The sequence below is a fragment of the Ochotona curzoniae genome, unplaced genomic scaffold (genome assembly GCF_017591425.1).
Source record: "Ochotona curzoniae isolate NIBS_2020 unplaced genomic scaffold, NIBS_Ocur_1.0 contig_908, whole genome shotgun sequence".
Taxonomy (NCBI): Eukaryota; Metazoa; Chordata; class Mammalia; order Lagomorpha; family Ochotonidae; genus Ochotona; species Ochotona curzoniae.
Window position 1 is genome coordinate 6,882,653 of NW_024466607.1, and position 26,249 is coordinate 6,908,901.

Consider the following 26,249-nt stretch of genomic DNA (forward strand, 5'->3'; position numbering starts at 1 on the left):
AGCTATTGCCTACGGCACTGGCATCCCATATGCATGCCAGTTCAAATTCTGGCTGCTCCACTTCTGGTCCAGCTCTGTTTGTGGCCTGGGAAAGCAGTGGAAGATGGCCAAAGCCTTCGGACCCTGAACCCACATGGGAGACCCAGAAGAAGCTCCTGGCTCCTGGCTTTGGAGCGGCCAAACTTTAGCCATTATGGCTAAAGTTCCCATTCAGGGAGTGAATCAGCAGATGGAAGATCCTTCTTTCTCTCCCTCTTCCTTTGTAACTCCTTCAAACAAAATAAGCAAACCTTTTTTTTTAATAAAGCAAAGTCTGCAAATTAAGAATTAAAATTTGAACCTTCAATCCATGGCTTAGGCCCCCAAAGTCCCCACGTTTACCATGTCTCCTCTCACCTTGCTCTGTCCAAAGTCTTCTGCTCCTCAGCCTTCTGCTCCGCATCCTTCTCAGCTCGACCGGAAACCCCTGCATTCTGTTTGCTCCAGACACTTGGTTTCTGCAGAAAAAAATTAAACAATACAGGTCCACCACATGATTACAACAAAAATTGCTGAATCCATAGGGAAAAAAAAAAAAGGGAGAGATCACCACATAAATCAAAGGAGACGAATGGATCTTCTGACAGCTGACCTACATCTGGCAACACAGAGTGACTCTGTATGGCAAACCTGAGCTAACAAACAGCCCTACATTTTATAAAGAATTTCCTTATACAAAGGCATAAAGTTTCTTCTGTATTATCTTTGATTGCAGAATGAATACAAATTAAAGGGTTCTAATGAAAATAGATACCACAAAGAACTGGTAAAATCAGAGTTTATACCACTAAGAAAAGTATTCACATCTCAAAGATCCTGATATTTTCTGCTATACTTCTATCTTAACTATGTCTATTTGAAAATAGAACACTATAGGGCCCGGCGCGGCAGCTTAGCTTGCATGTTGCAAGTCCTCACCTTGCATGTGCCGGGAACCTAAATGGAAACCAGTTCTAATCCCGGTGGTCCCACTTTCTATCCAGCTCCCTGCTTGTGGCCTAGGAAAGCAGTCAAGAATGATCCACATGGGAGACCTGAAAGAAGCTCCCGGCTCCTGGCTTCAGATCAGCTCAGCTCCGGCCACTGTTGCCGCTTGGGGAGTGAATCAACAGACGGAAGACTATCTTCCCTGTCTCTCCTCCTTTCTGTATATCTAACTTTCCAATAAAAATAAATATATCTTAAATATATATATATATAAAACACTATAAAACCAGATACTTTCCCGTAAGAATGTAAATTTTAGTACTTAATAAGAAATGCTAAGGAATTAGAGTATTACCCTCTACCTTTATATAATTCTTAATATATAATTCTTAATAATTCTTATATAATTCTTATAATTCTTATATAATTCTTAATAATTCTTTATATAATTCTGTAATACTTTAAAGTTTTAATGTGGATGTTGACACAAAATAGAGATTTTCCTTCATATTTGTATGTGCTAGTACCACTGACACTTTCAAAAAGCAAGCATGGTATTAATTCTCCCATGTACAGAATCAATGGAGACAATCAGAATTTATTTGTACCTTATTAGTGGTTTTTGGTTTTCCCAAAATTCCAGAATCTTTTAGAAGTTTCTCCTGTTTGAATTCCTCTTGTTTGCGGAAAAGTTCAGCCTTAAGATCGACTAACTAGAATAAAACCAAGAAGGAAACAAAAACATTTTATTCAATTTTTGCAGGTAATCAGATAATTAAATTACTGTCATTCTAAACACAGGATGCCAAAGTCTTCTAAACAGATAAGACTATAAAATTAAATGCTTAAATATAGAATGTAGTACAAAATTAAATGACATCACAAGACCCACTTCAAACACATTTTTGCTCTTCTTTTTAACACTCTAGGCTTTGCCTGGGCAAGGGGAGAACAAAAAAGCAAAATGAACAAAAGAAATGCAAATCTTTTAGATGGAGATTCAACCAAAGCTAGTGGGCACCTTTGCCCTGACTGGCACTCTGCCCGGCTCCTTCATGTGGTCATCTCATTGCCTCATCGTGATAAATTCATCATCTCTGCAGAAGAATATTTTTATTCAGAAATTATTTGATCATCCAGTTTGTGCCAGGCAGGACACCACAAACATGATTTATACCTTTCTGCCTACCACCTAATAAGAAGGGTGCTTTGTAATACCAACACAAAGTAATCAAGGACTTTAAAGTGCAGCAAAACGGCACAGATGCTCAGCCAAGGGGTTCCTCTTGGCCCAGGGACCACAGATGGCTGAGCTGAACCTTACCAGACAGGCATGATCTCAACAGATAAAGCAGACCCAGTGTTGAGAACAGCTCCAGACCGACTCACAATGGCTCAGCTCACAACTTCTCAATGTTCCCATGCTACACTCACTAGGAAGAGTACTGCGAACTGTGGTGTGTGGCTTGGTCCTGCCTCACACGCTGGCCATGCAGGGACCACAGCTCCCCAGTCAGCGCTGCGACAATGAGGGGACAGTGCCCTGGGCAGCCAAGCTAGGTTAGGGGCATGCCGTGCTCTTCCCACGCACACCATTTTCAACTTAGGATGTGCTTGTTGGTGCTTGACCCCAGTGTCAGGTGGGGAGCATCGGCGGCTGTAACTGAACTACAGTTACAAAAGGGTTCAAGAGGGTCAGGCACACAGGGTGACTGGGCGAGGATCGGCGCCTGTCACCTTCATCAGCCAACACTTCCAGCTCCCAGCAGCCTCGATCCACCCAGCTAGGGGCGAATACAAAGAAAACACGGAAACTAGCCAGCCGTAAGAACGGACGCGATCCTGTAGTTCACAACCACGCAGGATAAGCCTGAGGTCATTACAAATAAAAGCAGTCAGGCGCTGGTCTCATTCTTCATGAGTGACCACCAGGCGATGGGAGGAAGCAGGTGGGGATAAGTTCTCATTAAGGGTAAGAAGCTATGGCCAATCACAGCAGACTGCTTATTTTCCTAATTAAAGGGTTCTGAACGCTTCCACCGTGCAGAATGCTAACTGCTGGAAGAGACACATCTTTGAACACCGACCTAACAGGTCGCCACGGACACTTGCGTGGAAACTTTATACAGAGCATCCCACAAAAACGGACGTCACGAATGTCTCCATTCAAGAAGCAGAAAATAGTTCGACGGAAACGAAGCCACACCCAGCGGTGGACGCCGTCAGACCCCCCCTGACTCCGGACGGGGGACCCAGGGCAGCAAACCTCGCGAGGGACCCGGACCCGCGGGGACTCCTCCCGCTCGCGGCGCGCCGGGGCTGCCGAGCCCCCCGACCCGCGGGAAGGGCCTCCTCGCCGAGGGGGACGGTGTCCAGCGCGGGGCTACGCGAGGACCAGCCGGTCCGGGGCCTGCAGGGCGACAGAGGCCGGGTCCGCGTTCCTGTGAGGGGAGAGGCCAGGGCTGGAGAGTCCGGGGCCGCAGCATCACCGAGCCGCACCTACCGAAGACGCTGCCACGTCCAGGGGCTTCTTCCTCCGGTCCATGGTGGCGTCAGAGCGCGCGGACCTAAGCTGGCCGGCCCTTCCAGAATCCCCTCGGCCCTGACAGACCGACTTCCGGCGCGACCGAAGGAACTTTCCCAGTGACTCTAAACTTCCGGTTTGGCGCCATCTTGTGAAGGTCTTCATGCGGTGCGTTCGAAAACCACCGCCATTTTGGGAAGGTAAGAGGGTTCCGGATAAAAAGATGAACTAGTGTTAGCGCCATCTTGAGCGAGCGAGGTTTTTCTGGCAATGGACCCTATCTTGAATGGGGGAGGAATGACTGAGAGATGAGGATGGTTCCATCTTGAGGAGGGCGTCGTGAACGCAAGATATTCATAGTGCAAACGAGGATAGTTTAGGAGTTCTGCAAGATGCTAAACTGTTGGAAAACTTGCTCTGTGTCAGATCCTGTCTGGAGCTTTTTACATGTTAATTAGTGAGCTCAAGAGAGTCACATTGGAATAGAGCCAAACTGCATTACTGTCTTAGCCTTTGAAGTAGCAAGCTGACCTGAGTATGAGCGTACTGGTTAGTGCTGTTCAGTTTGCTCTTAAGAACATGAACTCTAGTGGTGGGCACTGTGATGTAGCGGGTTAAGCCATTGCTTGAGTCAAGGGATCTGGGTTCCAAGCCCCTGCGGTGGCACTTCCAACCCAGCTCTGTGCTAAGACACTCAGGAAGGCAGTAGAGAATGGCTCAAGTATTTGAACCCCTTCACCATGTGGGAAAACTGCATGGAGTTCATGATCTTGGCTCAAACATTGCACCTATCTGGGAAGTGAAGCGCAGGATACATCTCTGTCTTTCCCTCTGTGTAGCTCTGTTAAAAGAATATGAGCTATAGAGCCTGTTGTGGTAGCCTGGCAGCTGGAATCCTCGCCATGCACTCACCAGGATCCCATATGGGCACTGGTTCTAGTCCCAGCAGCTTCCCACCCAGTTCTCCACCTGTGGCCTAGGAAAGCAGTTGAGATTGGACCAAAGCTTTGGGACCCTGCACCCATGTGGGAGACCCAGAGGAACTCCTGGCTCCTGGCTTCGGATCAGTGCAGCTCTGGCAGTTGCAGTTGCTTGGGGAGTGAATTAGCAGAAGGAGAATCTTTCTGTCTCCCCTCCTCTCTGTAAATCTAACTTTCCAATAAAAATAAAATGAATCCTAAAAAAATAATAATAAAAGAATGTCAAAATTTAGTGGTCTGTAGTCTTTTAGTTTACTGGGCTATGTGTTTTTTTGATACATTGCATTTTTTTCCTGCCTCAGTTTCCAAAGGGGGATAAAAGTGTGCCTTCCTCCCTGCCGTTATGAAAAGTAAATACTAAGTGAGTTGGTCTTCATAAAAATGTTTGTGCCAGACTTATGACCCCTCTCCCACCCATACACACACATTGAGATGTCTTCTTTCCAGCTGCCGCCCTCTCCTAGCCCCCACCAGTCTGGGACTTCTCCAGTTAGAGGGGGTTTGCAAATAGCAGTCAGTTGAAGCTGTTGAAATTGGACAACTGTCCAACTGGACCCAAAAGGTCATAGTCAATGACAGAAATGCAAGATTGGGGCCACTGCTGAGGGGGAAAACAAACACAAAGAAAAGTCTCCTTCTCTAGAGTCTTCTGCAGCAGTGCGCCATTGCTGATACTGTCATCCTAGCCTTGTGGGGCTCAGGTTAGAGTCGGGACTTCTAGAACTGTCCCAGAATACATAAATATGTCATGTCTGAAACCACTCAGAGGATGGAATTGGTTACAGTGGCAGGAGAACAAGGGCTCCAGTGCTAATGATTGCAGCAGCTGCACAGACTGTGTGCCTGGCAGGTGTGTACCTGTTGCCATGGAATAGTAATCCTTGTAGAATCTCAGCAGCACAGCTGGTACCCTCTTTGTGACCAAGGAGAAAAAGAGGCTTCAGATGTTCAATACCCCACGGCCTGGCATCATCTAACTAACTCCAGCTATGAATGCATTCACAGCCTAAGAATGATCTTAGCATGAGGTCTACATGCATGTCAGGGCCATTTTCCGACTGGCATGTGACAGAGGCTGGAGTCAGTCACTCAAAGGCCATGGGACAAACTACTTGTACAATATTTTCTGATAGAGGTTAACTGGCATTAGCTTCCAAATATGGAAAGAAGACTTTTCTAGAAGAGAGAGGTATTAAGAAACCAGGACTTTAGTTTGCTTGCCCCTGGCCCTGAGGCCAACCGAATGGTGGTCCTGGGCCCCTAGGCAAGACAGACACAAAGCAGTGAATGCATCCTAGGAAGAGCATCTGACTTTCTCTGTAGGATGCCAGTGGGGCCTTGGCCATCACCTCCTTCCCTGCAGGTTTGCACCACTTCCCTTGTTGGTGGCTCCCATTAAAGGAGCATCTCTCTGCTTATAATCACTGCCAGGAGGCTTCAAGGCCTAGAATCAAGCTCTTTCCCCCTGGGGTCTGGAGAAGGAGGGCCAGCTTGGCCCTGAATACACAGGAATGTGCTCCATGCACATGGTTCTGGAATGTTCTTCCTGAGACTGCATGCTTTTCTGAAGATTTTTGTCTTTAATCCCAAGACCACTGTGAACCACATGGGGACCTAGGTACTGGAAGAAAGTTGAGCACCGGGATACCCTAATCTGGTGAAAATGAACCCTGGAGGCACCAGGAGTCAGTTCCAGCTCACCTCCTTGGCTAAAGGAATACATCACACCACCCCTATGAACTTCCATTCTTTTTCCCAGCTGGGCACACAGGATGTGGCTGACAGAGCGAAAATGATTTGCAAGCAGAAAATGCTGCGTGGGCATCACCTGCAGGATGCACAAGTTGTGCTCGGCACCAGGTTTCTCACAGCGGAAGGCACATGCATTGTGGCAGACTGCGTTCTAACGCTGCATGTTTCTGGCACCCGGTGAGTTCGCACCCTCCTGGACCCCCAGGGGAGGGGTTCTGGGAGGGAGAGCAATGATCTTTCGTGTCTGTTAACCACCTGGCCAGACTGCTCCATGCTTCCATGGGGGAGAAGGAAATGTTCCAATAAAGCAGCTGTGCTTTCTCTCTTTGAGCCAGGCCACCAATGCCGGTTCTGGTTTTACTGCCCCTTCAGTCATCTGCCAGCACGTAGGTGCCTAAACTGGCCTTGGCCAGGAATCCTGTGCTGCTGGGGAAATGTTTTCATCGGTGCTCATGCCCAGAGCTTCTGTTTATTTCTGGGCCCCTCTCGGCCTGTGAAGATGATCTTGCTACCTGTCATGACTCTGCAAACTCAAAGTGTGTCTTAACAAAGATTTCATCTCCAGCAGCCCCGCTGGCTCTGGTAATAAGTTCCTGAGCAGTGGATAAACTCCCTGAGTCCAAAGGGAGGAAAAAGCAGGTGGGATCTGAGGAAGTCAGGTTCTAAGCCAGGGCACAGGCTGAGGCATAAAGATAAGGACAGTTGTACCAGGATGACAAGAAAACGAACTTTCCTGAGTATCCTTGCTCAATAAATCCCCACAACAATACAGAGAAGGGAAATAATGTGTCCAGAGATCTCCCAACACTGCTTGGGCTCCAGATCTACACTAAGGCAGCCTAGCTCACAGACCCCTTGCTGTCCTCCCTCAATGCATCTGGGACTACGTGAGCCTAAGACACTGAAACCCCTTGATCTGCTGTGAATTTTCAGGGAGTGCCCTCCCTTACACCCCAGGGGCTGTACTAAGCACTTGACTTTTTTTCTTTTGTTTTCATAAACTTAAACCTTTTTAAAACACTTTTGTAAAAAGTTGTAGAGGTGACAGAGTGCTCCTGTACCTGCGGTTTTGCTCTGGCGGTCTCCTTTCCTTGGACACAATCCTGGGCCAAAAGGCCTGCTTTCTCTCGTTGCTACACATGGCTCCCAGGCCCACACTCCGGACCAGGAGCCCTCCAGGACATGCCACATGTCACTGTCACAGCTCCTGGGTTCCTTTCTGGTTCCTGAGAGCTCCTTGGACTCTTTCGGTCTCGGATGCTCTTGACAGTTTTAAGTCATATCAGCCAGGTGTCTTGTGGAAAGTGCCCCTGCTAGGATCTGTCTGGTTCTTTCCAAGAGTTCCCATGGGAAGGAAGGAAACCCTAGAGGGCAAGTGGCTGAATCAGCACCTACTATTGACCTACTATTGACATGAGCTGTGGCTGACAGCAAGCTTCACCACCTGCCTGACAAAGGCTTCTCCAGGGGATGCCCATCTAAAAGTCACCTTCTCCTGCTTGCCACACCTGTCCTTGGAGGTGCATTAGCTACATCAGCAGATGCCAAGTGGCGCTTGCGTGTATGCAAATGATTTCAGTAATAATTAGGTACACGTATAGGGTACAACATGATGTGCTGACGTATGTTTGCAGCGGGGAGTGATCCTATCAGGCAGGTAACATCATGTGTTCACTGTTATTCTGCTCTTTGAGGATTTAAGAATCTTTGGAAAAATGTTGAAATGTGCAATGTATTGTTACTAAGGAAATTCACCACACTCAGTAGGTCAGGAATGCTTCCATCCTCTGGCTGCCTGATTGAAACATGTGGCCAACCCTTAGACCAGCACCTCTCCCTTCCCCGTCCCAGTCTCTGGTAACCATCATCCCAGTCTTCTTCACCCAGGATATGAAAGCACCATAAGACTACAGGGAACAAGAGGGAAAGTTAGGCCAACAAAATGAGTATCAAAGAACAAGAAAGATCTCAAATAAGCAAGTTAATAATATACCTCAAGTAATTACAAAAAAGGACTAAGTAAGCCCCAAGTCAGTGGACAAAAGGAAACAGTAACGGTCAGAGGGCTAATCTGTATTTCAATTCAATGCATCTTGGCAGCAAGCTCACCTGGCAGCATTGCTGCCAACCCCATTTACAGAGGAAAGGACTGAGGCTGCCCTCCACGGCCTCTCCCAGGTTCAGCCCCCAGCAGTTTGACAGGAGCCAACTTGAAGAAGCAAAGAGGCTGCTGGAACACAGCCTTGTTTGCAGAGGCCCTGGGCTGCAGGGCTTGGGAACAGAGCCGCCTCCTTCAAATGTCCTGCTGCTCACTTTAATTTCCTGCCTGGACCAGTGGGACACAGATGGGGACAGAGATCTAAGAGGTGCCCGCCGCTGGGGAGGGGCTGTGTGCTTCTGCCTGGATCCTGGGAGGGGAGGTGGCCTGATGGGGGTCATGATCTTAAAGGAAGGACAAGTGGGTGTGGAGGTGTAGTCCCTGGTATTGTGGGGGAAGAAAAGCTTCCAGCGAGAGAGAAGCAGGAGGTGGGACCAGGCTCCATTTCGGCACACGTGCCCACTCCATCCTGCAGCCCAGAGCCTTTCTCTGGGCCTCCCGCATCCTTAAACAGCGACCTGCCTTACAGACAGAGCTCCTCACATTCTCATTCACAGTTATGACTTTATCTACTCTGTTGCACACTTGCAAGCACCTGTTTCATGCTGGGACTCGAGCCAGGTGCTCTGCACATACCACTGCATCCTCAGAACCACCTGTGAGCCCATTTTACAGTCCAGGAGATGAAGGAGGGGACAGGGAAGGAGTTCCATGATGAGGAAGGAACCAGGATTCAGGTCCCAGGGGACATCAGATACAAAGCTCCCCTACCTGCCCCCTCGGCTCCTGTATTCCTTCACTCCACACATATTTCTGCTCTATAGCTCTCTGCCCCACTGGTGGCCACTTTAATAACGGGGTGTTGGAGAGGGGGAAGCACCCATGGCTGATGAGGAGTTCCTGTCCTTCAGATTCCCTTCGGTTGGGGCGGAGGTTAGGGCAGGATGCACCCTCCATGGCAGGGCAGTGTTCTCCTGCCTCCAAGGCAGATGTAAGAGGAACAAGCACGTGTGTGAGCAGGGACGGCCTCTCGGAAGAGGTGACCTTCACGCCCACTGCGGCTGAACTCCTGGCAGCGCAGGGAGGAAGGGACCGAAGGCTGAAGCAGCAAGTGCCCAGCCGTTGGGCAGAACAGAGGGTCAGGGGGGAGCTGGGAGAGCGGGAGGTATGTGATGGGTGGGGCCAGTCAAGGTAAGGAGTCTGGTCAAGGTAAGGAGTCTGACGTGTCCCTCAGGCAGCAAGAATGCTTGGAGTGTCTTGAATATGAAGATACCATCATCTGTCCATCAGAGCAGGGGCTCATATTCTCAGTCCGAATGTTGGTATTTTGGACTAAATGATTGTGGGGAAGCTAGCAGTAGGTCTCTCCCACTCTACCTTCTGGGGGCTTATCTCACACCCAACCCTGGCAGGGGCTGACAGCTAATATGTACTGAATGCCTTCCCCCTTTGGAAAGCCATGAACCAACTAACAAAGTATCTATGTGGCCTTCCTCCACATAGCCACCCACCCGAGGGCTGGGGATTTATTCCATCTGCTATTCTACCACCTGGTAGCTCCACTGCACAGAGCCAGGAGAGGGCAAGGGACATTTTAGGATCAGGCTGGGCATAATGTTCATGCCATTCCCTACAGAGGAGGAGGGTGAAGGGACTCCCAGCAGCAGAGGAACCAGAATCCAAGTCCACCTTCCACTGGCCAGGGCCTAGGGCATGGCCCAGCCTGCCTAAGAGAGTAGCTGGGGGATGTGTTGTCCCATTGACAGGTGGCAAACTGCAGTGCTTCCACATAGTCTCCGAAACCATTACAGTTGGCCTGGAATACCCAGGCCACATGGGCAGGAAGTAGGAATTCTGTTCTGCTGAGAGTCCCCTGTAAAATGGGCCAGTGGTCAGAGCAGGAATGCTAGGCCTGGAATGACAATTCCCAGAACTGATGCGTGTGACACAGCCAGCATCCCAGCCTCCTCCTGCTGGCAGGACCCTAGCTTAGAGCAGAGGCTTGGAGCTGGCTTTCTCTGACTCCACAGCCCACGTTTTGTGTTCGCTTGGCTTCTAAACAATTTCTGACATCTTCCGAGCCCATTCTAAAGAAAAAGCCTTTAGTTTTCATCCAAGGCTGGGGCTTATCAGACTAGGCATCAGATCACCCCAAGATATCCTGGTGGAAGCCAGATCTTGGCCCCTTTCCTGCCTCCTCCTCTTCCCTGAAAGCCATTGTTGAGCAAAACACCGCCTTCTGCAGACAACACACAGTTCCGCTTTCCCAGGACCCACAGCATCTGCTGCTTTGCCACTCACAGGTACATGACTGGGTGTGGGCGAGATGGGGTACGGTGGAGGCACGCTGTCACCGTGGGTGTCGTGTTCACACCTTGCTTTCTAAGAATTCACAGGCCCAGCAGAATGGCTGCCGTCAGCACAGCACGGTGGCACATCTTCACAGGCACGGTCGTCGGGTGGAGGCCTGGCTACGTGCAGGCTTGCATTTGGAATGTGTGTGTGTGGTGGCTGTGAGTATATGGTCGTCCACACTCCCCCATTCAGGAGGAGGAAAGGGGGGCTAGGGGTGTGTCAGTCCACCATGTGTTGCCACTTAAAAGTGCAGCGACCTTCCTGGCCTCAGCTGGGGGCAGTGGAGATGAGATAAGCTAACCCTTTCACAAGGTTCCTTCTGTAAGCCAGCTGAGCCTGGTGCTAAAGGTGCTGTGTGTGGTGAGAGCAGAGCCATGGCAGATGAGGCTTCCTTGCCCTTTCTCCATGGAGACAGGATAGGATAGGGACTCCCATGCAGCTCTGAAAGGATGTCCGGGTGTCTAGACCACGGCAGAGAGACAACCTCAACCATGACCTTGAAGGGAAAAACACTAACTACATCTCCCCATTTCATAGATGAACAAACTGAGGTTCAAAGAGGTGAGCGTGAGGCCCACAGCGTGGCAAGTGGGCCTGACAGCGGGGCTTCTGCCTCCACACCCCATGCTCTCCAGAGCGTCAGCTGAGAGCACCTCGGCTCACAGGCCTCCTCGTGGGTCCCCAGTGTGCCCTGCATAGCAGTGTCTCCCACGTGTGTCTGATTCCATTGTCGCGATTTTTTTTTTTTTTTAGAGTGATGGAAGCTAACGTACTTACTGGTTCCTGAGCCACAGATGCTGCTTTTGGAGCCCCCGGGATGCTTTTTATGAGCTTCTTATGCGACACTCACCAACACAGACAAAATAGCAGGAAGGGACTGAGCAAACCAGAGAAGCAGCAGTCCCAGCTGGTCACAGCCACCATGGGTTTCTTCAGACTCTAGGCAAAGACCACAGAAAGGCCGGGAGGGCCAGGAGTGGCTCCAACAGGAAGGGGCTGGGCACTCTGATTTAAGTGACCTGTCTTTCTAGCAAGAGAGGAAAAGGCTTCAGGGGTCAGTCTCTGCCCATGCCCCAGGGGAGGCCCCGCACCCTCTGCTGGCCACACTTGACCTGCCCACCTGGCATTGCCCATGACTTGCTGCTGGACTTGCTCATGGATTGCTGCCCTGGGAACAGCTGGGGCATAAACCCTGCCAGCCGTGCTCTGTGGGGCACATGTCTGCCTCATCCCCTCTGGGCTCTGCAAGTCCCTAGTTGACCACAGCATTGTCCATGCCCCAAGTGCTCTTCATGGGCCGCCCCCTGCCCACCTTGCTCCAGCCCCTCTTTGCCAAGCCCCCTGGTTCCCCTCCCAGGGGAACCTGCCGCACATCTGCCGCCCTTCCCCCTGTCTCAGAGTCATCCCTGGAAGAAACCCAAAGGTGATTTTGAGGTCTTCTGTCTGCACCCCCAACAGAGACCTCCCCTTTCAGGCCACAGAAGAGGCAGCCAGCCTGGGGCTGCCCCAGGTCTCTGGGCCTTTGGCCTCCCAAATACAGAGAAGGCAGCTTCCTTGCTCCAGTGTGGTTGGTGGTTGAGGACCCAGTGACTCACCCTATGCAGTCAGGGCACTGAGCAAAACCTCTATTTGCAATTTTCAAAATGTCAGGGAGCAGTTCCTTAGTGTGTATGGCACAAAACCCTTGGTCAGACTGTTCGATTGACTTGCTGGTAGTTCATACCAGCAGGCAAATGCTCCAAAAACACAATTTCATGATCATTTATTAACCCCTTCTTGCCCTGGGCTGGCCCCATGATCTGGAATGATCAATTACCAGGACCAATCACCATAGTGCATTAGGTCAGGTGACTTGGGCTAGGCCAATCAGAGGTGTAGCTCTCCAAGGCACAGCTATTTGTTCAAAGATGAGGACATGACCCAACCTGGGCCAATCAGATGCAATTCTAGGACTCCTTGGGGGTACATTGGAGGGTACAAGTTGGAGAGTGGAACAAGGGGCTTTCAGGAGAAGCACTCACAGATAAGTCCCAATCAAGGCCAGAGGCAGTCCCAGCTGCACAGTTGAGCTGTAGACTCAGCTATGTCTGAAGCGAGCTCTGCCATCTGCACTTTTTCCTCTTACTTGAGCTCCTGAATCCTCCTTTCTAACTCTTTTTCTAAGCTGTTTGCTACCCAGAATTCATGCTTTGTGTATGGTGTGTACAGCATCCAGAGAAGGTGTGGACAGAGAGTAGCCACAACCTGACAGGTATAAGACTAAGTCACAGATCCATGGGCACCAGGCTGTGAGACTGGACTTTGCTGTTTCAGGCAGCAGGGAAAACAAAGGGGAAACAGACTGCCCCTACCTGACGTTTCCCTAGGACGCCACAGAGAGAAACACTTCTCTGTGTGTGTAACTAAACGAACCAGCGGATGACCAGAACCCTCATGTCCTCAAGCCCTGAATGGCTAAGGATTTCAGCTCAGATCACCCGTCAAGAGGAGCTGTCAGGGGACCTGAGTAAGCTACTCACCGGCCCATTTTGGGAGCCTAATTCAGTTCACTGTCTGCTCTGCAGCCCCCAGAGGAGGGACAGAGGGATGGATGGCAGTGTCGGCCTCAGCTCCTGAAGACACCTGAGCAGGGTCCTCCCCTTACCTTGGTGGCTCTTCGGTGTTGTCCTTTCAAATCCCCAGGGTTCTTCCAATAATAATGACGTTTAGCAGCGCTTTAGACCGTGGAACCTAAGACAAGAGCCTAACTCCCTGGTTCTTGACTCCAGTTTGGAGATCACAGGCAGATCCCTAAGAACCAGGAACTGGGGGGCAAGAACACGGAGCAGATTGCCTGAAGCTGCCAGGAGTTGGCCTCAGCTGCCTGGACTCAAGGTGTGGGCTGGGACCAGCAGCAGCCTCACCTGGAAGCTCCTGGAGATGCAAAGCAGCCCCTCTTCCACTACCTCCATCAGAATCCTAGGTGCCACACGTGCCCATTCTCACTGGGAAGCAGTGCTGGTGCAGGCATTGCATGGAGCCAGCCCAACAGAGAGGGAAGAGTCCCAAAAAGCCACTGTGTGGGGTTTGCAATGAGGGCATTTTCCAGAGCTGTTGCTGCCCTCTGCATAATTCCAAAATGTCTTGTCACCTTCATCATGAAAAAACCTGCTTGAAATTTAAGAAAATCTGAAATACAGAATTACATGATGTTATAAAGCCCCATCTGCTGTCTTACTTTTTGTTTTGATCCATCTTTCCTTCCTTGCTTGCTTCTTTCCCTCCCCAGCCTGCTCTTCTCTCTCTTTCCTTTGTGAGCTCCACCTGTCTCCAAAGCCAGAAGCCGACATGCTTTTGCAGGCGGGGCTCCAGCCTGGCCGCCTCGCTGGTGCACAGGGAGCTCATTCTAGCATGAGGCTTATCGAAAGCCAACAGAAAGGAGCCTTGCCGTGTGCACTGGAGTGAAACGCGGTGAATGATTGGTGTGACTGAGCGGTGCCTCTTCCCCAGATGTCTCCCTTTGCTAATCCTCTTCCTGCCTCTGCAGGGAGAAGGGCCCCTCCCCTGTCTTGGATTTCTCAGGGTCTTCAAGCCCCAAACCTTCTGACTTCAGACTTGGCCTCTTTGCTTGGTTCACACATGTGTGTCCTTCAGTGCTTGGTGTGTACACTGTGTCCCAGGAACGCCTCCCGAGACTGGGACTGTTGGTTGTGCAGCAGGCTGAGCTCACACCTGCCAGCAGAGGGAAAATAAATGAAAAGAGTCTTCAGCCAGAAAGGATGACTGTTGGTCCAAAAAAGAGAAAAATCTAGAGGTCACATCACTGCAGGAATAGCTGGATCTAACATCTCAAATGATATGGCCAGGAAACTGCCAGAAACTTCCCTTATTGAGCTTCAGATTAGTTGAGCTCTCCAATATAGCCTCTATGGCAGCTCCTGATGCTCAGCCTTCCAACCCACAAACTCCATATAGGGCGGGAACTGTCCTTTAAAAAGTCCCAGAGTCAAATCTCATTGGCCAGATTGACATCCATCACACGCCTCTGACCCATCACTGAAGTGGCCAGGGAGTGGAATGTTTTGATTGGCCAGGGTCATAGACTTGCCTGATACTGCTCTCTATTGGAATGGTCTGGACTCATGGAAGGGGGAAAGTGGGTCCCCCAAGTCAGCTGTGATGGTTTGAGACTAAGCAGACCTCAGCGGCAAGTTCACAAGGGTCTCCTGTTACAGTGTACATAACACTCAGCATTTGCTGGCTGGTAAAACCTACACATTTTTTTGCATGACTACTACCTTCATGGCCAACTGGATGAAGCCCGAGGGGGGAGGGCTTGTGTGCGCTTGCAGAGAAAGCTGGCGCATAGTAGGCCTCTATCCAGTATTTCCTGAATGAGTGGACTTCCTCCAGTGGCTTTCACAAGAGCTGCACCCGCTCACGTTAACCGCAGGCGATTCTGGAATGCAGGCAGCCCGCCTCCCTGCTTTGAGTCTGATTTGCCTATTGACCCAGCCAGAAATTCTGTCCCAGCTGTGCCTGGGACAGTCTGTGCCAGGAAAATATTGTTCTGCATGCTGGGGACATCGACCCGCCACATGGCTGATGGCAACTGGAAACTGTTGTGAGTGCGGCCCCTGGGGTGGGTGGCAGCAGGCTGGATAGGGGGTAGGAGGCGTGAACATCACACTCAGTGGCTAAAAGGGGCCATTTGCAGCCTTGCAGCCTGCATTTGTGTGTTTCAGAGGTGTTCTGAGGTCTGAGGCCATGCACAGAGCATCCGGCTCACACAGCCATCAGAGCCAGAACTTGACCCAGGGCTCTGGGAGTGACTTTCAGCCCTTCTCTTTGTCTCTGGGGGACCTTAGTCTCCTCATCTGGGAAAGGGGCCTGCTTTTCCAATCTTGAGGGTAGTGCTGTGAGCTTATGGCCCTCCTTTCAGATGTTGCACCCTTTGGGTGCTGCCCTAGGGTAACTGACACAGAAAAGTGAGGGGAAAGGTTCAACAAGAGGATGAGATCCACGCCTGGACTGGAAGACTCACTTGCTGCTGAGGACACAATTCCAGAGGCAGCTCGCCTGAGGGCAGTGCTGGACCCCTCCCGTCCACAGGAGTCCCTGCAACAGTTGGTCCTCTGCTGACAGCTCAGGTCCCCTGGTGCACCTTTCTCTTGGGTGGCCCTCAGCTGCCAATGTCCAGGAGGGACTTTGCAGAGCTACAGTCTTTCAGGCTCATCTTGGGATATTTCCTGTTGTCATGGCAGAATGCCTGAGGCCAGGTCACTGACATAGCAAAGAGTTGGTTAATTTGGTTTAGGGTTCTTGAGACTGTGCCAGAGACTGTGGTGTGGCCCTGGGACCCCCGAGGAATTGGTGCAACCTCTCTTGTATTGCTGTTGTCCCAGGCTCCTCAGAGGCTCTGGCTGAGGCTGGACTTCCCTGGAAACCACACCTTACTTGGCTTCTTCCGCTGCCCAATCCCGTGTCCCTCTCCCTTCCTTGTTCCTCCTGTGAGTCCTCCCTCAAAGCACACTTGCAAAGGAGTCCCTCTCTATCTCGGGCTTTGCCTCCAGCATACCTGATCCAAAACAAGCCACCGTTTAGTGGATGTCTTTTAGGGGATGTGAGGCCTGCACTGTAAAACTCTTCCACATACCTCCTGCCTCCTGTTTCCCTTCCCTTGACATCCATGAATGTGCAATACTGTGGGCCACGCCATGCAGCAAGCTGTCACTGCACACAGGAGGTCATGGGGAAGTTGATGTGACTGAGAAACAGTTGCCCTATTTGAGCACTAGTTTATACATGAGAGATATGCTGGAAGCAGCAGGCAGTGTTCATAAAATCAGCGTGTTTGAGGCTGAGTCATTTGTTGACACTCCCGCTCCAGACCATGACTGGCAATATAGAAAGGGTGTGAGCTCTGGAGCTGGACAAAATTTCTGCACACCATAACTTCATGAAAGTTATTCTACCTCTACGAGGCTCCATCTTTCCCCCCTAAAGGAAAAAGCACAATCCTTTTTCCTGGGGGTTGTCATGAGCATTATTTTAGCTCATGCTTGGCCAGGCAGCTGAGCCTCACCAGGGCACAGGCTTGATGCGTGCAAAATTTACAACCGTGAGCTTTGGAGCACGTACCTTCTCATCGGTGGTTTAGGCCCAGGCCTCAGCACCTGCTGACCACATTGGGTGGACGGCTCTACAGCCAGCTTCCATTCCTAGCAGGATCACATCGCACTGTGGCAGGCATGGGCCTCCTGTTCTCCAGCGGTGTCCTTGGTCACTGTCCCAGGGCACTTGAGTCATCTTCATCATCACTTGGACAGTCCACAAGTGGTTTCCATGCCTCTAACTTCGCTCCCTCCAATTCATCTTTCTCAAAGTTGCTGCATAAGGTTTCTATAGAAAAGGTCAGTTGATGTTATGTTACATTAATGTTTTTACTTTTGCTACAAGTCTGTTTGCTGCTCCGTACCATGGGGAGGTTGGCTGAATAAATATGATGGCTCCTGCTAGATACTGGGCAATTTATAAATGTAATTCCTACTTCTTAGGTTGGCATTGCAGGTAAGTTCCTTCTTGGCCTAGTTATTGTTCTTTCCCATCTTTCTGTCTTTCTCCTATGATTTGCTCAGGCAAATATTCTGCTCCATCAAATTGTCCCCCACCCCTGGTATGTCAGAGCTTCTTACAACCACCATTGGCTCATGTTTCCCATAACCTGCTCTACTGCCTGTGAAATGCTTTATCTACTGCTAAGCTGCTTAGGGGAAGGGACTTGCCCTAATCTCCAGGCATCTTGTACTAGACACTGCATGCTGTAAGTACTTAAAATGTTTATTAAATTCTTAATTCATAGTTATAATCTCACTTCTATTATTATTATTACTACTACTATTTTTGGTTTGTCTGACCTACTTTAAGTTTTGCTAACTCTCCCTCCTTTCTTTCCTAATAATGGGCTAATCGCGAGGCCTTCCTCTACCCCTAGTTCATTACGTATGCATTCTTTATTTAGTGATTGCCCTTACAATGAAATATGCATCTTTGACTCAATTAGTATTTTTATCACCTCATGGACGATGCTGGGTTCTTAGACTACCTAACTTTACCTGCACTTCTATTGTGATTTATTTTAATTCCCCATGTATTTTAAAACCTAGAAGACATTATTATAACTTTTTTACAGTCAAGTTTCATTTCTACTTAACCCAAATTTATTCTTCATTCCTTTCTGCATATGCATATTTGCGCCTGGGATTCTTTACTTTCCACTTAGAGAACTCCCTATGGTATTTCTTTCACTGTGGGTCCATTGGTATTAATTATCTCCATTGTTTGTATCTCTAATTACCTCTCATTTTCAAGGGGTATTTTCCTTGTGGCTGGCAACACAACATAACAAGTTAAGCCTCCACCTGTGGCACTGGCATCCCATAGGGGCATTGGCTCGTGTCCCTGCTCACTTCCGATCCAGCTCCCTGCTAATGAACTTGGGAAAGTAGTGGAAGATGACCTAGGCCCGTTGGGATCCTACACCCGAGTTTCCTACTCCCAGGAGTTCCCCATAGACTTCTCAAGTCCTGCAGAACAGATGTCAGCTCTGAGCCTAGTCTCAGCTAACCATGGATGGACAATCATGGGGTCTCCATAACTGATATGGCTCAATCTAACTTGATCCCTAGAGAGTGGACAAGTTACCTGTTTCTGTGCCACTTGGTTGTGGAATAAGTCCTGGAATAAGCCAGATTCTCCAAATAAGGAAGAATGAAGGCAGCTTGACTAACATGTGAAACAATGTGCTAAAACAAACACACTTAGGGAATTACAAATTTAAGCTGTAGTGAGATAATACTACACACCTACAGCTTTAAAACAGAAAGAGAACAATCCTAAAAATACTGAGTAGTGGTGAGGATCTGAGACAACTGGAACTCTGACACATTGCTGCTGGGAACGAGAAGTGGCACAGCCACTTGGTGAGATAATCTGGCAGTTTTTTATAAAGCTAGCTTCCACTTATTATATGACCCAGCAACCCCACTCTGAGCTACCCACACAAAAGGAATAAAATCCATAGCCACATAGAAAACTGTACATGAATATTTATCACAGCTCTATTCTTGATCATGAAACACTGGAAACAACCCAAATTGCTTTTCAGTGCTGAATAGATAAGCTGTGGTACCTACATACAATGGAATATTATTCCACAATGAGAAGTAAGATGTGACCTTCCCATGCATCAACACCGATGAGTCACAAATGTGCTTTGCTAAGCAGCAGACTTAAGACACTCCACATTATTGTGATCAGACAGCATTGTACATTTTTGCATGTCATTTCCCTTAGAAAAAAAGCTCCAAACTATTTCCAACTGTATAATGAGTTCCACTTATATGCCATTCTGGGAAAGATATAACTATAAGGCCAGCAAATAAATCAATGCTTGCCAGAGGCTGGTGGTGAGAGAAAAGCTTGACTATAGAGGGGCATGGGGGAGTTTGGGGAATATTTTCAAGTTATATGATGTGGCTGTGACACAAGCCTTTGTAAAAATTCAGACCAACAGCAGGTTAAGCTTTCACCTGGATGCTGGTTCAAGTCTCTGATGCTCCACATCTGATCCAGCTCCCCGCTACTAGCCTGGAAAAGCAGAGGAGACAATAGAGGCAAAATGAAGGAACAGACCAAGCGAGCTTGGCTGCAGGACAGAAGTGATAGTAACAGGAATACGAAGAGCAGACGGTCATGTGCTCACTGTGTGTGGAGCCCTGTGCCAAGCATTCCTCCCACATGAGCTCATTCTGTTTCACCAGCATCTCCAGACGGAGGGAGGTAGGCTCCCGTTTTACACACGACAGCGCTGAGGCACAAGCAAACTGAGTGGCAGGCAGCTCAAAAGTGGCCGAGTCTAGCCCGGCAGCCATTCTCAGACTCAAGTTGGCCTCGTGGAGACACCAAACTTCCTACCTAAAGATGCAGCTTCCAACAAGTTGCTGTCCCTACTGTTGGCCTCAGTTTTACCAGTTGTGAAATGGGCCTAATAATTGCCTTCCTTCTCCAGTTTTTGTTGTTATTTGTTTGTTTTTAAAAACGCACCTTATTTATTTGAAAGGCAGAATGACAAAGAGGGGGAGAACAGACAGAATTTTCCATCACTCTGCAATAGCCTCAGCACGCAGGACTGGGTCAAGCCGACATCAGGAGCCTGGAGCTCCATCTGGGTCTCCCACTGGGTGGCAGGGCCCAAGGACTTAGGCTATCTTGTGCTACTTTCCCAGGCACCTTAGCAAGAGGCTGGATGGGAATCAGGACTCCATGACATGTTGACTCAAACCTGCCATGCTGCAACCCAAGCCCCCTCCCATTTGTTTATAAAGACCATAAGTAGTTCTTAAAACAAAACAAAACATACACACAAAAATAAACAAATCCTGTAAATGATGAAGAGACACAGTTTTAGGCATTTCTGGCCAAATCTCAAGTACAGAAGGTGCTTATGTAAAGACATGGCAATGGTTAACCTAACCCCATGGACAATGAGCCGGGTCAAAGCTACATAAGTAAGGCCATTTTCTTGTGCCCTCACCTCCAGGAGCAGAAACTAATCTCTCAAATGTGGCCAGATGGAGGCAATGAAATGTTCCATGACTCCTCAGGGCAGAGTTTCCTGGGGGTTAAGAGGAGCGACTCCCTGGATGGAGGAAGTGGGGAACCCAGAAGTGTGTCCACCACGGGTTTTCCTGAAGGAAGAAAGGGGCAGTGTCCCCTTGGAGGCAAGATCCAGCTTTGACCTTGCTGAAGAAGAGGTGTGGGTCTGCAGCCACTGCTCACTGAGGCCCCGGCACCCTCCTCTGCACCTTCCCCCACTCTACGCTGGGCCTTTTCCCCAAATAACTATGGCTGTGTTGGTGTTCAGAGAATGGTTAGAGCATTCAGCTTGGCTGGCTGGCCTGGGGGTGAGGATCTGGGACTCCCAGCACTTCCTTTTCACCCCAGAATTATGGGATGGGTAGAAAGAGGAGCAGGGGAGGGCACCTAGACTAGACCCCTGGTCCTATTCTGCCCTTGCCCCACTGAGCGGCTTCTGACAGTTGCCGCCCCTCCCTCCTCTGCACTCATCAACTGCTACAGAATCAGGGAACTGGGCTGAAGTTTCTCCCACTCTATGCATCTGGGGTGATTCTGTCTCCCAATGTCCCAGGCCCCTGCCCTGTTTCTATCACAGCCATGCCGCAAGGATGGGGGGTTTATGTATCCACTTCAAAGATGGATAAACTGAGGCTTGAAGAAGAGCAGGGACTTGTCTGAGGTCAGGCAGCAGTCTCCTTTAGGGGATGAGCTTTGTGAAAGTAGCAATCTGTCCACGTTACTGGCCCGCTCCAGTACAAGCTACAGTGGCTTGCACATAGTAGATGCTCCACAGATATCTCCTGAGGTGATGAAGGACACAGCACAGCTGGGCTGTGAGCCTGGGGGGGCTCTGCAGGCCTTTGCTCCTTCCAGGGAGCCATACTGTCTCCAGGTAGACCTGCTGGAAATCTTTGGAATTGTGGTTTTTCAGAAAAACAGAAAATATAAATTTTCCAATCACCATGGTAGGGGATGAGGCGCCAGTCCCAGCTACAGGGCCTGGAAAGGGAAGGGAGGTGGGAAGCCTTTTGGAGTTGCTGAAGTCAGAATGGTTTTGGGGCCTTGCTGGGTGCTGTGGTGAGTGCCCAGAGACTGTGACTGCATAATTGTGGGCAAAGCTCCCCTGGGGATGGCCATGCCTGTGTGATGACCTCGCTCAGGGCTCGCTGGACTTCACTGCTCTCTCGTCTTTATTGGCAAAACTATATAAGTATACATCCCCCGTACTTATAAATGGAATGCGTGCCTCACTGTCGATCCAGATATTAAGTATCAGTAATGACTTTTTTAGATTGTTAGCACAGCTTCCTCCCTACACCCCAGTGCTTCAGCTCAGCCGCTGCTCTTCTACCTCACAAGACCTGACTGTGCTCCCCCCCGAATCACAATACCAGGTCCCCAGAAAGTGCAGTAGAGCCCCCAGGTCCACAGTATCAAGCCCTAATCTCCCCAGGCAGCCCTAGCCAGGGACCCAGAGGCCTGGCTTGGGGACTCGGGCCTGCCCTCTTGTGGTCAGCAACTTGAGCCAAGGAGTGTGCACAAAGGTGTGTGGTTTGGGGGGGGAGGGGGAGGAGGCACCCTGAACCAACTGTGCCCTATCTCAAGAAGGGAAGTCTTGGGTACCTCCCAAGGCAGCACAGCCAAGGAAGGCCTTGGCATCTGGACCTCACCCTGTGGCCACCATTCCTCCAGGTGTCTCTTTCATTGCCCATTGCTCACCTGCTGTTGAGTCGGGTGCCACATGTTTTACATGGACCAACTCTTCAATGTGTACAACAACCTTATTCAAAAGGTAGCTTGGTATTACCATCCCCATTTTACAGATAAGAAGACTGAAGCACAACTAAAAGCTAGCCAGAGGCCAGGACTTGAGAGCAGGCACCTGCTGGTTTCCCTCTAGTGAGTTCTTCTGAACCAAATGCACCTTGCCATTCTTTCCACCCCCTATTCCATGGCGCCACTCTATTCTCATGACACCAGGAGATTAAAAAAAAAATCTTTGAAAAAAAAATAAAGCACCAGAATTAAAAGATGGAAATCTGAGCAGAGTATTTTCTGTGATACACATTCTCCATGAATTTTCTGAAGACCCCTGACTTGGTTTCCCTGGAAGTTTCTCTGTAACTTGTGCTTCACTCCCCCTGTTCTCCGCTTTCATTCCTGTTCCCACTCCATACCTCCTACTCCTGCTCCTTTGATTTTCTTACTATTCTTTCTAGGGCACCTTCTCCGGCTCCACATTCTTCCCATTACTGCAGCTTTCTTTCATTGCTCCTGCCCCCTCCTCAGCCCCGTTCCCCTTCCTTTGTCTGATTTCTCTCCCCCTTCTGTGGATTCCTAAAATCGTTGCCAACTAACTATTTTGATGCTTCTTGCAGGAAGGGCTGAGCCTGCATTCTTTCCTCCCTGCTTACAGGGAGTCTGGGTGGCTGGGGCTGTCCCTGCTGGCACACAGAGTGGCTGGTAGAGGTGTCGGGATGCCCCAGGCAAGGTCGGACCAGAGCGTTCCAGTGTGTTGCTAGGACACTTGCTCTCAGAACAGCTGGGAACCCTGTGGAAGGAACTTCACTGCGCTGAGGCCACTGTACTGTGAGGAAGCATGGGCCATGCCAGGCCACTGTGGGCAGGCACTCTGGGGTGACAGCACCAGCTAAGCCTAGCCTCTGAATCACTGGAGCTCAGGCACCAGACTCCAGGCCCAGCAAGTCAAGAAGTCTGCACAGGACCACAGCCTCCAACTGGGAAGTCCCACCCCTGCTCATCCCCACTCCTAGGCCAGCATAGGCCAGCATCCGAGCCTGCCTGGCTGAGGTCTCTAGCACTGTGCAGTGCAGACAGCCCTCTGTGCCCACAGGCTTTACACCTGCGCTCAGGTGCTCTCAAGCAAGGTAAGTTCAGGTTGGCTAGTTACACAGCCAGAGGGAACCAAACACCTGAGTTTCCTATCCCGCCACTGGAGGGCTCTTTGGCCCAACCTGCTCTCTGCCCTGGCCTCCTCCTCCCAATCTCTGGTGCTCAGCCTCTCCGGTCAGCAGTTGCAGCCCCATCATCCTCAGCACAGGGCCCTCCTGGCGGCGGCGCAGCCCTCAGCGTGAGCGCAGTGAGCGCAGGCTGAGGAGTGATTCACCACGAGGCTGCCAGCTGGGGGAGGTGCAGGTCTCCAGCAGGAGTTCACAGCTCTGAAATCAGTGCTCTGCAGACTCACCCTGTTTGCTGAGCCATCCCCCTCCTCTCCCTTCAATCCCCTGGGCCTGTGCTCTGCTTGCAAGGGTGATTAATAATTCAGGATGCATCCAAAGCAAGGATGTGAACCATCGAGGAGTCTGAGGAAGGAACGGAAGTGACCAGGGCATCCCCCAGCCTCAGTGGGCAGCGCTGTCTGGGGGTACTTCAGCTGCACAGAGCTGGGTTCAGATGCCAGCAGTTCGGACCTTAGGGTGGCAGGGTGGGGTGGGGTGGGGGGAACCTCAGCTCGGAACTCCTGTCCAAGCCTGTAGCATTTTTGGGGATCCCAGATCCCAACTTCCTTACAGAACCCTGAAGACCAGGCTTCAGGTAGCTTCCTTGAGCGGATCAGGGTGCCTGGGGGCTCCATACAGGAACACAATGCTTTTTTTCCCATATAATTGGTAAACAATTCTTTGCTATTTTTAAAAAGATTTGTTTTTATTTGCATTGGAATGGCAGATATACACAGACAGAAGGAGAGACAAAGATCTTCCATCCGCTGGTTCAGTCCCCAAGTAGCCCCAAGGACTGGAATTGAGCTGATCTGAAGCCAGGAGCCAGGAGCTTCCTCCAGGTCTCCCATGTGGATGCAGGGTCCCAAGGCTTTGGGCTGTCCTTGACTGCTTTCCCAGGCCACAAGCAGGGAGCTGGATGGGAAGTGGGGCCGCCAGGATTAGAACCGGTGCCCATATAGGATCCCAGCAGATGCAAGATGAGGATTTAGCCACTAGGCTATCACACTGGGCCCAACAATAATTTATTTAAACATATAAACTTTTGGGACTGTGCCGTGGCATAGTAGGTTAATCCTCTGCCTGTGATGATAGCATTGTATCTGGGCACTCCTTTGAGTTCCAGATATTCTACTTCCAATCCAGCTCCCTGCTAATGTGCCAGGGAAAGCATCAGATAATGGCCCAAATGATGGCCCCCTGTACCTATGTGGGAAACCTGGAAAATGCTCCTGGTTTCAGATCATCTCAGCTCCAACCTGTTGCAGCCATTTGGGGAGTGAGCCAGAAGATAGAAGACTTTTTCTGGGTAACTGTTTTTCCAATGAAAATCGATACATTTTCAAAAAATCAACTTTTTGTGGGGAGGGGGTAATAGATACCACATTTCTAAATTTCTAAATTTCAGAGTTACAAAAGGGGACTCAATGAAAATAAATGCACCTGTGGCACCTGCCCCTCCCCCTGCCCAGGGGTGGGGCAGGATGCCCCTGCTGGAGGGGAACAGTAGAGGGCAGAGGGGCAGCGTTCCATGCGGCAAGTCAATCATGGGGATGTGCCCTCTCCTCCTTTGTCTTCCCCTGACTTAACCATATAACCTAGAAACGGCTTCTGGTGGGGATGCAAGGACTCTGTTCGTGGCAGTGACATGCCCTGCTGTGGGTGCTGTGGGCGCGCACACACACACACACACACACACACACACACACACACACACACACACACACACACACTTTCTCTTCTCATCCCAGGCAGCAAGCAGAGCTGGCTCCCTGTCCCTCCCTGCCCTGGATTGTTCCTCCTTACAGCCTCTGGGCTGCACAGTGGCCAACCCTGAGAAAGGTGACCCGCATCAGGTGTAGTTGGCAAAGCCTGCAGGTGGACCAACCAGTACTAACCCGGCCTGCATGCCCTGCCCTCTATGACCCTTCTCCACGGATGCATCACGAAGCTGCCCCCAGCCAACGCTAGCACCCCTGGCTCCTGTGGTCAGGCCTGCATTCCTTCTGCCTTTTACAGGCCTGAGGCCCGGGGCATTCCTCCGCTCACTCATTCATTCCCTTATTCACATGTTCCTTCATCAGGTTATTGCTCATTCATTTATTCACTGCTCAATCCACCAACACGTTCCTCCATGCCTTTATCCACTCAGTCCTTTATTTACTCATTGACTCATTTATTCAGTCAGCCGTTTATTCATCCATCCATTCATTCACTAATTCACTTCAGTCACTTGGTTGTGGGCTGGAGACGGGTGTGAGGGGCCCATCGGATGTCAGCGGCAGGTGCGGCGGGCCTGGGTTCCTTGCGCTTCCCTGGCAGCCCGGCTCCCAGCGCGCCCGCCCCCGCCCGCCGCCCCGCCTCCCATGCCCGGGAAAGCGCGCGCGCTCGGGGATCCGCGCTGCTCAACCGCGGCTCGGAAGCCGGAGCGGAACGCCTGGCGGCCGCCCATGCCCGCGACGCGCTGGGCCCGCGGCCCTCCCCAGCGCTGCGCTGCGCCGCCCGGCCCGGCGGAGGCGGGGCCGGGGCCGGGCTGGCGAGGCCGGGCCGGGCCGCAGGGCGGCCGCGGGGATGCGGGGCTGGCGGAGGAACCTCGCGCTCTGCCTGCAGCGGCTGCCGGACGAAGGTAGGACGCGGCGGCTGGCGGGCCGGGGAACCCTCAGCGCGGCGCGGGGCGTGGAGGGCGGACTTGGTGCTGAACCGGCGGGGGGCGCCGGCTCTGGAGGCGCAGGCGGGCGGCTGTGCCCGAGGCACGGCAGGGCGAGCGCGCGCTGAGGGGGAGCTGGAGGGTCAGCGCAGGACGCTGGGCGCCGAGCGGAGCCTGGTTCCGCGAAGCCTACAGGGGACCCCACAGGGCGCGCGGAGCTGGACCCGGGCAGGGCCGCCTCCAGGGGCTGCAACGACGGGGTCCGGAGCCCCGAGGTCGCATTCCTGGGCTGGCCCGGCGAGTCTGGGAGCCAGCACCCCGCCGGTGCCGCGGCCACGTGCCTCCTCCC

At 50.9% G+C, this 26,249-nt stretch overlaps 1 protein-coding gene across 1 annotated transcript in view; it reads right to left on the reverse strand.

Moving 5' to 3' along the window:
- The window catches only part of CCDC174 (coiled-coil domain containing 174), a 44,482-nt gene that overhangs the window by 12,586 nt on the left and 5,647 nt on the right, over nucleotides 1–26,249 (reverse strand). Inside the window, exons 2-7 of the mRNA XM_040995260.1 lie at nucleotides 15,819–15,824; nucleotides 10,299–10,304; nucleotides 5,672–5,676; nucleotides 3,470–3,533; nucleotides 1,575–1,679; nucleotides 397–497 (exon numbers count right to left, since the gene is read on the reverse strand). Coding sequence (XP_040851194.1) covers nucleotides 397–497; nucleotides 1,575–1,679; nucleotides 3,470–3,511 — 248 coding nt within the window. The 5' untranslated portion in view covers nucleotides 3,512–3,533; nucleotides 5,672–5,676; nucleotides 10,299–10,304; nucleotides 15,819–15,824. The remainder of the gene's footprint in view (nucleotides 1–396; nucleotides 498–1,574; nucleotides 1,680–3,469; nucleotides 3,534–5,671; nucleotides 5,677–10,298; nucleotides 10,305–15,818; nucleotides 15,825–26,249) is intronic.